At 43.4% G+C, this 17,219-nt stretch overlaps 1 protein-coding gene across 4 annotated transcripts in view; it reads left to right on the top strand.

Annotated features, from left to right (window-relative positions):
• ANXA3 (annexin A3) overlaps positions 1 to 17,219 on the top strand; it is a 47,696-nt gene that overhangs the window by 8,963 nt on the left and 21,514 nt on the right. For 3 of the 4 annotated variants that reach the window (XM_034671644.1, XM_019794637.2, XM_019794644.2), the window contains exons 3-5: positions 9,706 to 9,793; positions 13,822 to 13,916; positions 16,707 to 16,820. In XM_034671644.1, coding sequence (XP_034527535.1) covers positions 9,706 to 9,793; positions 13,822 to 13,916; positions 16,707 to 16,820 — 297 coding nt within the window. The remainder of the gene's footprint in view (positions 1 to 9,705; positions 9,794 to 13,821; positions 13,917 to 16,706; positions 16,821 to 17,219) is intronic. The other variant, XM_034671645.1, reaches the window with a different exon arrangement.

Genomic DNA, 17,219 nt, shown 5'->3' with positions numbered 1-17,219 from the left:
TTCCTGGGAGCAAGACTGGTGCAGTTTGACCCAAGAGGACACAATGGCCCCATTTCTACTGTGTAACGCAGAGTAATGACATCAACGGTAGGGCTCCCAGGAAAGGTGCAGTATGCTATGTGAAAGAGAATTTGGGAAGGTAATGCCTTTCCGTTTCTGTTCCGTGGATGATACTAGTCCCGGGCATATGATACTACCGGTCCTGGCTACAAGAAGTTGGTGAGAGCCCTGTCCAGTTCATATGTCTTGCTTTGGTGGGAGCATCCCATCAGACCTTTCTTTCCTAGTGTGTTTGCACTTCCTAACCATGCAAATCTAAAACATGTGTGGGAAGAGCACTTGTGTTACACGCATGTGGTCGTGTTGAATTTCTCCTCTGGTCTCCCTGTCTATTGCATCTCAGGGCTGGAAGATCTGGCTCTATAACTGTTTTCATTGAGCTGGACTTTCCACATCCCAAGGAGAATGGACATCATGCCTGATTAGGTGCTCTTCGACATGATGCAACTTCCGGTCTGGTGTGTTTTAAACCATGCTCCCCGAAGCGTATTGAGATAAATATTGGCAGCTGCAAAAATGGCCCTCTGCAGGAAGTTAATGAAAAACAGGTAAAGACCTGGATTTCAAATCAAAACATTAGAGTTTGTTTCAGGACAGAGTGTAGAAAGAAACTGTCGAATCTGAGTGAGAAGAGAGAGGCTTCCCAGGAATGAATAGACCAAGCATTAAAGAGCTGTCCTTTGCCACTCCCTGACCCCAACTCACCTGTGAATGCGCGGGTCCCCTCTTTCACATTTAATCATAACAAAAAGTGTAATTTGCCAAATCTAATGAGTAGCTGTTGAAGAAGCCTTGTAAATCAGAGGCAAAGAGGAAAAGAAAAAGTTTTCGCTTGAGAGCAAGGAACGTGAAGGGAAGAAGGTGTAATTCTATTCTCTTGAAGAACTGTGTTTTCGTGGATGCAGAGCGGTTGGAAAACGCAAGTACTTTAGAGCACCGAGCAATACTATCCATATAGACGCGAGGTCTCACATGGAATAAAAGAGGATAAGTCAGAAGGGCAGAAAATTCTCCAGTCTGCCCCTTCCTCCATGATCAGATCTTTGCTCTTTTATTTCCAGCCATCTGTGTTTGATTAAATACCTCACCTAGGTTTGGGAGGCATGTTCAAATAGAGGTAGTGACAGCCCCATCTGAACAGCATTGACAAAAGGTTTGAAGAATGCATTACTCAGATTTCTGAGGTGTGGCATGGAGCTCTGAAAAGTCTGGTAGTGGCATTTGAGAATTATCAAAGAAAGCCAGACTCAAAATAAGAAAGCATTTTTTATTCACTTAGTCATTCAACAAATATTTACTAAGATCTACTATGTGCCAGACACTGTTTTGGGCCAGAGCCCGTATGCCTCCGATTTTATTAGGGAAGATGGCTAATAAACAAAGCAATAAATGTATAATATATAAAGTCAGTTTAAAGTACTCTGGAGAAAAGCAGAGGTGGGTAGTGACAGTAATGGGGAGTGTGATTTTCTGCTCAGATATGTGAGCAGAAGTCAACATGGAGTGAGGGAGTGAGCTGGGAGAATATCTTGGGGAAGAGCATCCAGGCAGAGGGAACAGCAGGTGTAGCCTGAGGCTAGGAGTATTTGAAGAGCAATAAGAAAACTCCCATGGGGTGACAGGAGGGGGACAAGGAGATTCGGGTTGGTATTACGCTTCTTTTTTCAGGATCCTCCAAGGGCCGCAAAGAATCTTAATAGTCCCAATAGCCTTTGTGTAAGCTCTTCAAGGAGTTCCAATTATGCAGGTTTACTTTACATTAGGAAGAATTCTTAGCAACTTATTGTTAGGATTGTCACTTCCCAAACACACACTTACACAAAACTCATAAAATAATGTATATTGCCACCATGTCATGTGGGCATTAATGACTGTGGCCACAGATGCAAGAAATGTTCTTTCTGTAATATTACAAAGAGCAAACGTCCCTAGTCTTGGTCCCTCATGGGTGGATTTCCATTCCCATAGAAGTGATGTGGGAGGAGAGTGGGTGTCACCACTGTAGTCCCAACATCCTGCCAAACCAGCACCATTTTCTAGCCAAGTACGCATTTCAGAAGATGTGGATGATGCCGGATTCCCCAGTTGAGTCAGGTTCCCTCTATTTTCCACAGTTAGAGAGCAGATCCTACAACAGAGTGTCTCTCCTAGAAGATGAAGTTAGAAGTGTACTTCATCTAACCGAGGATGTGGCTGGTATAGCCACCCTAGTCTTCAACTCTTTGTGGCTCTTGGCCAAGAAGAGAGTTTGGTCAAGAACCCTTAGCTCAGCTAAACCTGACTTGGATTGTGGAGGAAAAATGTAATCCTCAGATACTGGTACTAAATAGCTCAAGAGAAGATGAATAGAAATTGTTTATAATCTGCTTTAAACAAATAATGAAAATTATTCTGAGAAAGAAGTTTGTGTTGCTAAAGACTTTCTGGGAGCCCCGTGTTTCAGACCCAATCCAGACAGGTTTGCTGCGTCTGCCAGAGAACCCCTGAGTGCTTGGAGAGACAGGAAGAAAGACATAACAGAATCACTGGAAACATCCCTGGTTCACCAGTCTTCCACCCCAGCATCTGGAACCACATTTGAAAGACCTGGAAGAGCCTGCAGTCACAGAAATATTTCTAACCTCTTCCACATCTCCCAGGATACAATGGTCCCTTTGATTTCAGGACTACTGACGTTTGAAGAGAGTGATTTCATCAAGCAGCCAATTGTCTTATGTAGGCCTTGGAGAAATTCCACGCCTTGGGATGTCATCATCTTCCTTCCGTTTTCTTCCAGCAAACTCATTCACAGTTATTTATTAAGCATGTATCTGAAGACTGAGTACAGGGCTGGAGCTAGATGTATTGTAATGAGTAAAACAAAAGTTCTCTGCCCCCTGGAATTTTATGGTGGGGGAGGTGGAGACACGGATATAAACAGTGAGAGAGAATACTGAGTACTGAGTGCCCAAAAGGGGAAGGGTTGCTGAGATGGAGACCAACAGGAGAGGACCTGCTCAGGACCAGTGGCCAGAGCTGGCCTGTCGGAGAAGATGGCCTTTAAGCAGAGGAGTGAAGGTAGAAGAACATTCCAGATAGAGGGAACAGCATGAACAAAGGCGTTAAGATGAGAAAGAATTCAACATACATCAGCTGGGCTGTCAGAGAACTGACCTGTGCTGGACAAGGGGGAGAGTAGCTGCAGGTGAGGGCAAAGAGGGAGGTTAGGCCAAGCCACGCAGGGCCAGGGCTGCGCGGACCAATGCCGCAGACGCCTTGACTGCTGTGTGGGGGGTGGTTGAAGGTGGGTGATGGAAGGAAAGGAGACTGCTGCAGATGTCCGTTTCCAGGGGAATGGTGATGGTGACTTGGACAAGAGCAGGGGCAGATGGGGAGAAGTGCACGGGAGATTATCTTTTTGAGATTGCTGATGGATTGAATGTGCAGGGAAAGAGAGATGCTTCAAAGGAGATTCCCAGTTTGTGGAGGTTGGTGCCATGTAGAGGAAGAAGGGCAAATTGGGGACCAGCTCAGAGAGCAGTCGGAATGCCTGGGTTCAAACCCCGTTGTGCCACAGATGAGCCATGTGACCGTGGACAAGCCTCTTCCCTCTCTGTGTCTTCTCCCCACTAAGTGGGGGGTCAGAATCGTACCAACCTTGTAGGGTGGGTTTTGAGGATTAAATGAGTGGATATGGGTAAAGCCATATCCAGGTAAATATCGTGGGGTTGTTACAGGGGAGAGGAAATCAGCTCCAGAGGAAATAATAGATATGTGAGACAGAGAAGCAGATACATCAAGTAGACTTTGAATGTATAAGACCAGTGTTCAGAATAGAAGTCTGGGCTGGAATGACAAATATGCGAGTTGTTTGCACAATTGGAGGGAAAGAAAAGAGATTTTCCATTTAGAAGTACCTATTCCATAGAAGTCAGGCAGAGGGGACAGACTGACAAAGGAGGGTAAATGCAAGCTGGAGTGGCCAGGGATGGGGCCCAGGAGCCAAAAGAAGCCAGAAGTCTGGGTGGGTTGACTGTGAGTGACACATGCTTCTAAGAGGTCAGGATTTCTTCTGATTATAATCTGTGTTTCATGGAAAACCCAACCCAAATAGCTTGTGTGTCCTACCTTCCCTAATTTCTGAATCACGCTTTCCTCCTACTCCGGCCCAACACTCTCCTCTGTTACCACATCCCAGTGCTCTTGCTCTGAGGCTCCCTGATGAAATCATTATATTTAAAAAAGAACAGAAGGCAAGTATGAATCTTTTCCCATTTGAGTGAGACAAGAAGAAATGCATACATTGCCCCTGGACCCCTCGGAAGCACTTCAAAGAAAGCCATGACGTCACTCGCTTCTCTCACGGCCATCAGGCACCGGAGGCTGCCAATGCCTACTTTGTCCACCCCCTGCTTCTCTTTGCTGCCCCTGGGTGGAAAGCCTGCAGGCAGTGGCAATGGGGCACCTTCTGTTTGCAGCGTCCCTGCCAGCCTGTGGGAGAAGCCGAGGCCCCTCGTGCTTGCCCTGGAGGACTAGAGTGGTTAGCAGTCCTATCTCCGGCACCTTACCTGCTGTTTCCTGGGGCTGCCCTAACAGAGTTTCACAAACTGCATGTTTTAAAACAAGAGAAATGTATTCTCTCACAGTTCTGGAGGCTAGAGGTCTGAAAGCAATGTGTGGATAGGGCCGTGCTTCCTCTGAAAGCTGTAAGGGAGTCCTTCCTCACTTCTTCCAGCTTCTGGGGATTTGCTTTGGGGTTCCTTGGCTCCCAGCTGCATAGGCCCGAACCCTGCCTTCATGGTCACATGGTCACACACCCTCCTGTGTGTCTCTGTCCTCACCTCGTTGTCTTCTGACGACACCTGTCATGTTGGATTAGGGGCCCACTCCATCCAGTATGACCTCAGCTTAACTAAGCACATTTCAGTAACGTATATCCAAAGAAGGTCACAGTGTACAGTATTGTGGGCTCAGCCTGCCACTTATCTTTTTGAAGGGACACAATTCAACCCCTAACACTTGCCTCCCCTGACCCTATTCTATCTCAGGGGCTTTTACAATAAGCTTTCTTTGGTTTGGAAAACCACCTTTTATTAGAAAAATTGAGTGAGAAGCCTCACACCTTCCAAATTATGATTGCTTTATTGTTTTTTTGTTTTGTTTGTTTGTTAATTTGTTTTAGTCTACTCCATTTTTCCTTCTCTCATAAACCTTCACGACCCAGCAGACTGTTTGGACATTGAGCAGAGAGTGATCATTTCTCCTCAGCTCTTCAACAGTTCCTGAGTCCTGGAGGTTTCTATGAGGCATTCATTTGAAAGCAGGATTTATGGAAGTAGCCTCTACAGGGCTTGATGAAGTGATGAGGGACTTGGCTTTACTTCACCCTCACGGTGTACCTACGGCAGCAGAGAGTCTGGCTCTGCAGCATTTGGCTTTAAATATGTTTCTTGTCAACAGGATTGGCGCCTGGTGTTTTTCTCTTTCATTCATTCTTCTGAATATGAATGTTTAACTTCTTGCAAACCCAGGACACTTTGCATGAAAAAATGGGTACAGCCGGCTTTCAGGGTCAAGGACAGGCCGGCCTCTCTCGGGCAGGGGGAGGGGAGGTGGCAGCAGACAGCTCATGACACCCCCACTTGGCCACTCCAACGGGCTTCAAGGCATCAGGTGCTCTGATGATCTCCCAAGGAGAGTTTTAGAAGATCAGAGAAAGCTCTGTTGACCTGAAGATGGTTCAAACGAGATGCAGCCTAGTTTAGTGATCAGGAGCAGAGGTGATGACATTGACCGCTTCCTGGCTGTGTGAACTTGGGCAAGTTGCTTAAGCATCAGTTTTATCATTATCTGTAAATAGGATGTATTACATCTGCCTTACAAGTTTTTCGTGAGGATTGAATGAGCTAATGCAGGAAGTGTGGACTTGGCACACAGTAGGTAGCAATAAATTTTTTAAAAATATTTATTTATTTATTTAGAGCAGGGAGAGCAGCAGAAGGGAAGGGAGAGGAAGGGGGAAAGAATCCCAAGCAGACTCCCTGCTGAGCAGGGAGCCTGATGTAGGGCTTGATCCCAGGACCCTGCCCTGAGATCATGACCTGAGCTGAGACCAATAGTCGGACACTCAACTGACTGAGCCACCCAGGCGTCACAAGTAGCAACAATGATTAATGTCAGGAGCTCCAGTTAGCTTCCCCCCCCCCCTTTACTTAGACATTGCTTGCTTTAATTTATTTTCCAACTGGCTTCATGATCAGTGTCCCTTTGGGGGCATCTGAAGGTCAAGTTTGAGAAAAGGAAAGCAACTTAAAGTGTTTCAGGGATGCAGATGGAAATTTGATCAAATGTGATTTTTTTTGGAAAACTAAAAACTTTGCTAAGTATCTGTGTCCTACACTGGCGTGACACTTTGTTAGGGAGTTAGGGTTTGTGCAAACAGACGAAGTCAACCATTGATTTGTAGTTTAAATGCGAAGGAAGGAAGCCTGCAATGAAGCTGGCCATGCAAATTGTTTTGTCTGTAAAAATGCCAACATTCCTGAAACAATGAGCTCATCATCAAATTCTTCTTCCACCTCCCATAAAAGAACCTATGACTTGTTTACTCACTTTGTTTTGGTTTTCTGGGCAGCTGAGAATGAAATAGAGCAGTGGTTCTCAAACTTGAGCATGCATTAGAATCCTCTAGGGGGCTTATTAAAACACAGTTCCTGAGTCTTAGCCCAAGAGCTGTTGACTCTGTAAGACTGGGGTGGGACCTGAGAATTTGCATCTCTAACAAGTTCCCAGGTGATGCTGCTGTGGCAGATCCAGTGTCTACACTTCCAGAGCCACTAGCGTGGAATCCTGTGAAGCAATGTGATGTGGTAGAGAGAGAGCATAGGGCATTTTAGACACAAGCAGGTGGATTCATATTCTTGGGCTGTCCTTAGTAGCAGAGTTATGTTAAGCAAATAATTTCTCTGAAATCGAGTTTCTTCCATTTTTTAATGGAAATAATAAAACCTACTTTGTTAAGGTCGTTTAAGACTGAAATAAGTTGTCTGTAAAGCACTTTCTTCACTGCCTGGCATGTGCTAGTTTAAAAGATTCTATTAATTTCTTAATAGAAATAGATTATTTTCCACAGGTCATGTAAATATTGTTGAATGTTCTAGGTAACCAAGTCTATCCACCGAATTATACTGCTTATTTAAATAACTGAAGCAAGCTGAAAAATTTCACCACGATTCCGCTTCAGAATTTCCCTGACATTTTTCAAGCTTGTGTGTGTGTGTGTGTGTGGCTTTTTTTCTTTTAATTAAACAAGCAGTTCCTCCCCATTTAATTCTTACTAGGTGGCAAATTACATAACGGACTGGGAATTTCAACCTTCTCTAATTGTGTGCATTGGAATTTCAGCATATTTTGATGTGTAGGTAGAAGTGGGCCGTGAAAAGTTCACGGCTAGAATGGAAACCCTTTTCAACGGAATCTGACTGCAATTTAGTTTTCTTGGATTCAGAAGCAACCATGTAAATACCTGTGTGGCACAAAATCACCAGGGAACGTCTTCAGCATGTAGAATTTACCTGATTTCTGAAGCATATGTTCGATATGTTTAATGCAGGACCTGGGCATATGCATTTCAAAGAATTAGCCTGGGTACAGACCCTACACTTCAAGAAGGAGTAAGAGTGGGCTGACATGGTCATGACTGTATCCAAATTCAGATTCCGCTGCCTACCTTGCTTCTGTGGGCTTGAGCAAATTCTCCAATCTTCTTAAACCTTGGTGTCTTAGATGGGAAATGGGTCACTCTGGCTCCTCAGGGCTGTTACGCAGGTTCTGTTAACATATGTGAAGTGTCTCGCACCGTGCTGGGTGTGAAGCACTCAAGCGCTCTAATATTGGGGTTGTTCTAAAATGCCAGACACAGGGGCACCTGGGTGGCTCAGTCATGAAGCATCTGCCTTTGGCTCAGGTCATGATCCCAGGGTCCTGGGATCGAGCCCCGCATTGGGCTCCCTGCTCTGCTGGGAGCCTGCTTCTCCCTCTCCCACTCCCCCTGCTTGTGTTCCCTCTCTCACTGGCTGTCTCTCTCTCTGTCAAATAAATAAATAAAATCTTTAAAAAAATAAAAAATAAATCAAAAATAAATGCCAGACACATAAGGTGGACAGATAAGATCAGTATAAAAGTTCCTAGATGGATAGAACTGAAATGAAGCCAGTTGACTCTGGGAATCCATAAAATACTTAGTAAGCCTCAGAGAAAGAGAATTCTCCAAAGATTTTGTGGAGGTGACTGATTTCTTACACGTGTCTTTTAGATCAGACACATTCCCCTCTAGTTTCCAACCTGTTACAGTCACTCTGGTAGAATGAAAACTCTTTCTTTTGGAGGCTTTAAGATTAAACAATGTTTGGTTGTATTGAAGCAAATTGTGCAACCTAATCTATTGAGTCAGCAGCCTATCGTTTTTCACTGTGTCAGAACATTAATTTTCCATTCACCTTAATGTGACAAGATAATGTCCTGTCGTGAAAATATTAAGCACTTCAGGAGAGCCTAAATGAAGCCATATTAGCCCAAGACAACAGAGCCCATGTTATTCAGCAACAGGATAGGAAAATCGATTTAGAAAGAAAACACCATTACCGTAAAGCCATGTTTTTCTTCCGAGTGAGGAAATGCTGTATAAATACATGTTCGTTTGCATTTGTCTCAGCAACTTTGTGGCTGTTCTGTAGTCTCTGAAGCAGTTTTAAGATATTTTTTTCTTCCCATAAGATGTTGTTTCCCAGCTTACTGACATGTTTCTAATTTGTGTGTTTAAAATTAGTATTGTGGCATTTTTCATTTCCACGCTGCCCCTGAAGATCTATGTCTGTGGAGCTTTCAGAAGGGCTTTTATCAACCGCAACTGCACATCTGTTAAACAAGGTGAAGAAGAGGCAGTCCTAATGGGGTTTCATTTGTGGGACCTTTGATGTAGGGTTCCCCAAGGACAGTGGTCAGCATTAATTAAGGCATCTGGAAGTCCATAAACCACAGTTCCTTCTGTGTGAGATGCAGTGAAGAGCTTTGAGTTATCACTTGAAAACAAAGAGGATACAGAAAATTCTCACTGTCTCCTTGCTTTTGTGCAGAGGCCACTTTAAAGCAAATATTCTGGGGGCACCTGGGTGGCTCAGATGGTTAAGCTTCTGCCTTCAGTTCAGGTCATGATTCCAGGGTCCTGCGATTGAGCCATGCATTGGTCTCTTTGCTCAGTGGGGAGCCTGCTTCTCCCTCTGTCTGCCGTTGCCCCTGCTTATGCTCGCTCTCTCTGTCTCAAATGAAATCTATAAAATAAAATAAAATAAAATAAAATAAAATAAAATAAAATAAAAGCAAATGTTCTTCAGAGTCACTGGGGTTAGCACAGTTTATTGATCTAGAAAATAACTGTTTTGTATGTCTAATCTCTTACACAAAAGGGAAGAAAGGAGAGGCCTTTTTGTGTATGTGGCAAATGTCATACTGCTTGCATGTCTGGGGACAGGAGAACCACTCCTTAAGGGGAAGGAAGGTGTTGCCAATTATGGGTTTGTTATGCTTCCAGCGTGCATGCACGAATGCATGTAATGCGAACAAAGAGGTCATTTTGAACTAGTGGCACTTCCGGATACTCCCTTCCAGGTTGGACACCGAGGGACAGTGCACGATTATCCGGGCTTCAGCCCTTCAGTGGATGCTGAAGCGATTCGCAAGGCAATCAGGGGCATCGGTGAGTACTGCTCCGCGATTGCTCTCTTCACGTTGAAGCAAATCAGGAAAGTTACAATTTAAACAGTGCATTGGTTCAGTTTGCCCAAGTTGGCTTGCTTGACTAAAGAAATTATAAGGGTCTTTTAAAAATTGTGAAGTAGTGGGGCTCCTGGGTGGCTCAGTCAGTGAAGCATCCAACTCTTTTTGTTTCTTTTTCTTTTTCTTTTTTTAAGATTTCATTTATTATTTGATAGAGCGAGAGACAGCCAGCGAGAGAGGGAACACAAGCAGGGGGAGTGGGAGAGGAAGAAGCAGGCTCCCAGCAGAGGAGGGAGCCCGATGCGGGGCTCGATCCCAGAACCCTGGGATCACGCCCTGAGCTGAAGGCAGACACTTAACAACTGAGCCACCCAGGTGCCCCAGCATCCAACTCTTGATTTCGGTTCAGGTCATGATCTTGGAATCATGAGATCGAGCCCTATGTCAGGCTCCACGCTGGGTGTGGAGCCTGCTTAAGATTCTCTCTCTCCCATTCCCTCTGCCCCTCCCCCACCCCCCTAAAAAAATAAATAAATATTGTGACATAATGAGGAAAAAATGCATAGGGCACCCAATTTTATTAAATCTTAATATTTGCCATATTTACTTACTATGAAACAGTACCTCATCATCACTGCTGCCATCAGTGATCATCATAATAAATCATCACGATACCATTCCTGCTGATTCTTCCTGGAATCTCTCTCCCAGCCCCGTTTCCGAGAGACAAAACACCATCCTAGAGTAGAGTTTATTCCCATGAAACTTTTAAATCCATAACTATATGTGTATGTATATAGAGTTTGCATGGTCTCAAACAGTATAAATTGGAATGATACCATATATTGTATGTACATTCTCCTGCAACATCTTTTTATCCCTTAACATTTTCTTTTTGAGGTTTATCCATGTTGATATGTTTAGCTCTAGTTCATGAACTTTACTTGCATAGTAGTCTATTGAATTATTGTATTGTAAGATGGGATATTAATGGAACATTTAAATTGCCTACAATTCTTTTCTATTACAGTATAAAAATGTTGCATTGGATATTCCCGTTTATCTCTTTTTGTGCACATTTGCTTCCATTTCTCAGAATATAAGGCATGGAATTTCAAGGCTGAAGATGTTCATCTTCAAATTAACTAGAAATTTTGCCAAACCGCTTTCTGAAATGATTACGCAATTTAGCATTCCTACCAGCAGCACATGGGACTTGCTCTTGCTCCATATTCTCCCCCATACTTACTAAGGCCACTGTTTTCCCAGTTGAGTGGGTCTAGAACTATATCTCATCCTGTACATGTGTTTGCTTCCTCTCTCCTCCCCGTCCCCCGTGCCTGATAGGGCTGAGTTCCCTTTCTTGTTCACCTGCTTCTTACATGAATTATATCTTCCTATCTTTTATCCATTTTTCAGTTGGATTATCTTCTTCATGATTGACAAGATTATTTTTTACAAATTCTGGATATAAATTTTTTTTTTAAATTACAATCCATGAAAATGTCTTCTCCCAGTCTGTGGTTTTCTTTTTAAATTGGTTGTAGTAACTTATATTGCCTAGAAAGTTTAAATTTCAGGGAAATCAAGTTTACCAGTATTTTTCCTATGTGTCTTTTTTATTATGGGCTCATAAGATATTCTCCTGTATCTTCTCCCCGGAGTTTTATGATCTTATTTTTCACTTTTGGATTTTCAGTCTACCTGGAATTAATTTTTATGTAAGTTATTTAAAGGTGTCTAACTTTGTTTTATCCCATGCGGCTGGTTGATTGTCCCAGCACAATTTATTGAAGAGCACCTCGTTTGCACACTGATTAGTAATGCCTCTTTTGTCTTCTAAGTTTCTCTATGTTTCTGCTCTCTGTTATGCTCTATTGGTCTGTTTGCCTATCCCTGTCTCATTATCACGTTGTCATAATTACTATTCTAATTTTATAATTAGCGTCTAGTAAGGCAAGAGCTTTTCTTGGCCCTTTGCCCTCCCCTCTGAATTTTAGGGTCGGTTTGTCTAGTTCCATGAAATATACTCTTCGGGTTTTTATATCGGTATAATATTATCTTATTTCTGTCTGTTTGGGCTTATGTGTTTTTTCTGTTTTTTAATGACAATTATTTCGTCATTCATCTCTGTGCCTTCCCTATTTATGGTCCACTTTGAGTAGACTGTTTCATGAAGTTAACGTCAAATTGAAAGAAATAATAGTCTTATATTCTATTGCTTGTCTTTTTTTTCTTAATATTATGTTTCTTTACAAATGTTTGCATTTTGGGTTGTAGACCTACTTTGAGAGGCTTGTGAGGACCATTACTGATGTGTTCTTAGTCCAGAACCAGGTGTCATAACGGTATTTGCATTAGGGATGTGTCAGATCCAGTTTCCGAGCCACCAGGCAGCTTGTTTTAGTTTCTGGTCTCGAGCATGTGCGAAACAAAGAGACCCTAATGAGCAGGTGTCCGAGCTCAGGGGCTTGAGCTTCATCCTGAAGGTTACAGAGCCGTTAGGATTTCACTCCAGGGATTGACATGATCAGGCACATTTTAAAGAATTTACTGGGGCAATCAAGTATGCTATGAATTGTACGGGGCCCAAATCAGGAGGCTATTGAAGTTCCTGGGTGAAATATGATGTGTGCACAAGGGCAGAGGAGAGGACAAATTCAGAGATGCAGTTGATTGCTACAATGTCATCATCTGAAGAAAGAAGAAAAGAAAGGAGTATAGGATGACTGCCAGGATTTTTGCTTGGATGACTCTATCCGTAGTGATTTCATTGATGAGGGAACACAGACTGAGAGACGAGTTAGAGAGGACAGAGAATGAATTGTGCCTGGAGCATCTGAGTTTGAGATATGGGTGCACTTGGGGGGGGGGCTTAGTCGTGCACCAACACAGATGCCCTTATGGTTCCGATTGATCATCGGACTCACGGGACACAGCTAGGCTTTGATCTAGTTCTATGTTGACTTCATGCTATGGAAGAATACAAGACCAGACTTACAGTGGGGCCGTACCTTTTACTGGAAGGCCCCGCAGCTAACCAAGTACACAGTTTGTTTTGCCCCGTCCTGTGTACCACGGCCACTGGCATGTGTAGCCAAGGTGTGTGGGGGTAACCCCAACACAGAGAAGTTGAGCCTTGAGTTCCAGTTGATCTTTTGTACCATTCTAATCATGCAGGCCCAAGGTACACAAGCCAACTCACAGCTCCCCAACCCAGGGGGAGTCCTTTACTGCAAAGGAGGCAGACACAGCCTCCCACGCTAGCCTCAAACTATAATTAGCAAGAATATTGTGACCTTGAGGGCATTTTCAAGCAGGCCAGCATCAGCCCTTTACTTACAGCAGGTGCTTAAGTATATGGGTCTGGGATGCCTGAAAGAGATATGGATCAGAGAGGGAAATAAATGTTTTGGAGGCAGAGACTTGGGTTCACATTCTTGCTACACCTTTGAAAAGCTGCATGACTTTGGCAGATGAGATAACTGTTCTAAATATTAGTGTTTTCATCTTTGGAACAGCTTAATCATACCCACTGGCCAGAGTTTCTGTGAATATTAACTATGACAATGACTAAAAGGGGCCTAGAATATGGCAGGTTCTCAATACATGTCAGTTCCTTTTTTCTAGAAAAAAAAATAATATGTATGGAGATAAGAGAGAGGTAAAAGGTGGTAAGACAGTAACTGAAGCTCATAAGGGTAAAAACCCAGTTCAAAAGCAGCATCTTCCTTGCACTGTTCCCTTTGTCTGATTTACAGAGAGGAATATTTGGACAATGATCGTTTTCTTCCCCCCCTCCCCCAAACTCTCCAAAGTTAATTTTCTCTTCCAAAAGCCTGGCAAAGAAATAAAGCTTCCAACCTGATAAGAACCTGGAAATGAAAAATCAAAATGCCTTCCTCTCTGCATTTGTTTCAAACCATTAATCATTTTTTTATTTTGTTCACGACAGATATTAAGCATCTTTGGGTTGATGGTGAGTAAAATTATTTTCGTTTCATTTAGGAACCGACGAAAAGACGCTCATCAGCATTCTGACTGAAAGGACGAATGCACAGCGTCAGCGGATTGTTCAGGAATATCAAGCAGCTTATGGAAAGGTACAACTCGATGAACAGAACAGCCAGTAAGAGCTTATCACTATGGATCAGGGATGCCCCACGAGATTATGCCCACAGGTCTTTTGTTTCAGGCCGAGCGTAACAGAAAGTACCCTGTGTATCCAGTCAGCAGCCTGGCATATGAGTCCTGATTTTCCCTTAACAAGCTGATGGCCTTGCCCGTGTTATTTGATCTTTTGGGGCCTCAATTTTTTCACCTGTTGGACAAGGAGGGTTGCCTGAGACCGGAATGAGGCTGCTCCCCAAAGGATATCTGGCAATGTCTTGAGACATTTTGATCATCACGCCTGTAGGGAGACGGAGGGATGTTTCTGGAATCTGTTAGGTGGAGGTCAGGGATACTGCTAAAGATCCTGCCACAAGACGGCCCACACAACAAAGAATTATCCGACCAATTCTCTGATAGGTCCTGTCTTAGATCATCTTTAATTTCTCTTCCAACTTTAAAATATCTTTGTAATTGTAGATTTAGTTCACCCAGCAAATGAAAACTTGCTAAGTAGCAGGAACTATACAAGAACTCTACAAGAACATTTTGTGATTTTTCCACACGGTGTATTTTTTCAGTAGTAAACTACTCTGTGTCAGGACTGGGGTTTTACTCCATGTCAGGAGATTTCCTAGACATTCGAGATTCGCTGGTCTAAAAGGTAGATCCTTCTTTTTCTCATGCAGCTACCATTTTATTAGGAAGATAAAAAGTAAATAAAATAAATGCAGTTATTGGTAAGTGTTATGAAAGAATTAAAATGGGTTGATACGGCAGAGAGTGCCTGCTGAATGGCTCCTTGAAATAGGGCGGTGAAGACATATCAGTGAGGGGGGTTCCCTTATTCTCAACTAAAACTAAACGGCGCCAAAAATTCTGCCTTACTTGATCTGGGGAAGAGCTTTCAGACAGAAGACACAGCACATGCAAAAGCTATGAGGAAAAATAAGCCAGGACTACTTAAGAAACAGAAAGACTTCCAATATGGCAGGAGTGTGGAGAAGAAGGGGAACAGAGGGAAGAGATGAGGCTGGAGAGAGGATTAGAATATGCTGGGCCTCGGGGTCTTGGTACAGAGTTTAGGTTTTACTCTAAGAACAACAGAGAATCATTGGAAGTATGTAAGCAGGGGAATACTATAAAACTAATTTATATTTTTAAAAGATTATTTTAGCTTCTTCGGCTCACAAACTGTGGAGGGGAAAGAGTGGTAACAGAGAGCAGTCAGGCTGCTGAGACCAGGTGAGAACTGAGAGGGTGTAGAGACCATTCAAAGGCAGCTCAGGCATCACCTCCCCAGACCCCGTTAAGAAACACCCTTCTTAATATTTAACCTTCACACTTTATCAGATACTTAACATATTATATTGAAATTTTATCTTTGAATATTTCTGGTTTTCCTATTAGGGCATAATCTTCTAGGAGTAAGGATTGTGTCTAGCTCACCTTTAAATGCCTAACACAGAGCAGGTGCCCAGGAAACACCTGTCAATGTTAATTAATTGTCAAGCTTCTTGACGAGGCAGAATGCTCATGTACAGGGAACACAAATGATCCATTGGCCTTTCAGGATTTCCGGAATATGGAGAAAGGATGAAGTGAAGGGGGACACCGTTTCTTACAGTGGGATGGATTGAGAACATGTGAAGTGAGATTCCGTTGGAAAGTCCTGAGTTGAGGACGGATAGTAGTAGAGTTTAGCATTTAGAGAGGAAACACCCTGTGGCGATTAAAGCAGAACGAGTGACACTTGGCTCCACCCCCTTTGTTTTGTCTGCTGCCGCACCGGGACCCCCGGCATGGTAGATGTTGTTTTGTGTCCACATTGTCAGAGTGGTCTGGGAGGTTGCCAGCCTCTGTCTCAGAGCTGAAAATAATCAAGAGCAAGAAAAATAATAATTCACTAACCCTCCTTTAAATATTGGAAATAAAAACCATATGACCTGCCTTCTAGCAGAGGAGATGGGGGGGCGCCTGGGGGGCACAGTCGTTAAGTGTCTGCCTTCGGATCGGGGCATGATCCCTGCGTTCCGGGATCAAGCCCCACATCAGGCTCCTCCACTAGGAGCCTGCCTCTTCTTCTCCCACTGCCTCTGCTTGTATTCCCTCTCTCACTGCCTGTCTCTCTCTGTCTAATAAATAAATAAATAAATAAATAAATAAATAAATAAATCTTTAAAAAAAAAAAAAAGCAGAGGAGATGGACCGTACGTACGTAATGTGTGAAAACAGTGCCAAAGGACACTAATAAGTAATGCCGGCCCCATTCCATTGAAGGCTTTCCCTGCTGTTGTTGCCGGAAAACTGCTTTGATGCCTCATGGTTGCCCACTCTTAGCAGAGGTGGGTAACCACCCCTGTCCTCCCCTTCCCTTTTCTCTCCAGGGCTCTTTGGCAGTCACTGAGAAGCACCTGCTCATGAAGCTAGGTGTGAATTATAGGGCTCCCCTTCCTTTTCTTCTTCCCCCACCCCAACCCAAATATTGAGAGCATCTGGGGCCTAGGAGAGGCATTTTGATACACAGTTCCTGCCTGTGGCACTAATGTAACCCCCTCCATTGGCTTTCCTTCAGAAAACCTTTAAAACAGAACATTTTGGAAGCAATCACAAAATGCAGAGTGATATCCTTAGAAATAGTTCACCATTTCTGTTTATTCCCTGTGAATTATTGGCATGTTTTTGTCTGAATTGATACATTTGTTTATCTTTCAGGACGTGACTTTAGAGAAAGAGAAAGGAAAAGTATTTCATGCTTTCTTCTTTGGGGTTTTTTATTTTAGGAACTGAAAGATGACTTGAAGGGTGATCTCTCTGGCCACTTCAAGCAACTCATGGTGGCCCTTGTGACTCCCCCGGCTGTGTTTGATGCAAAACAGCTGAAGAAATCCATGAGGGTATGAGCCCAATAGGAGCCATTTCTGCCCAAGATTTGACTATGTCATCAAGAATAATGACTTGCTTCCAGTGCACACTTGAGAGATGCATGTAAATAGGATAGATTTGGATGTCATTTTGATGCTGTGCTATCTAAGTGGTAGAACAGTCCTGAAATGGGGAACAGTTGTGGAACCTTGAGCCCACATGTTCCTGGGATGAAAGGATATCGTCATATCCTAATTTCATTTCCTTGTTTTTTGACCCAAAGAGTCAGAGTCTCCACTTGTCTTCATTGAGAGTAAATGGTGCCATCATCAACCCCATTGCTTAGGTCAGAAGCCTCAGATTATCTTTGATCCCTTGCTTTCCCTCACTCTTCAAAGCTCCCCAAATCTGTCTGCAAATCTATTTGCTCT

Source organism: Ailuropoda melanoleuca, chromosome 11, assembly GCF_002007445.2.
Source record: "Ailuropoda melanoleuca isolate Jingjing chromosome 11, ASM200744v2, whole genome shotgun sequence".
In the NCBI taxonomy this organism is placed as follows: Eukaryota; Metazoa; Chordata; class Mammalia; order Carnivora; family Ursidae; genus Ailuropoda; species Ailuropoda melanoleuca.
Note: the sequence above shows the minus strand (reverse complement) of the source record. Positions and strands in the feature narration are given on the sequence as shown.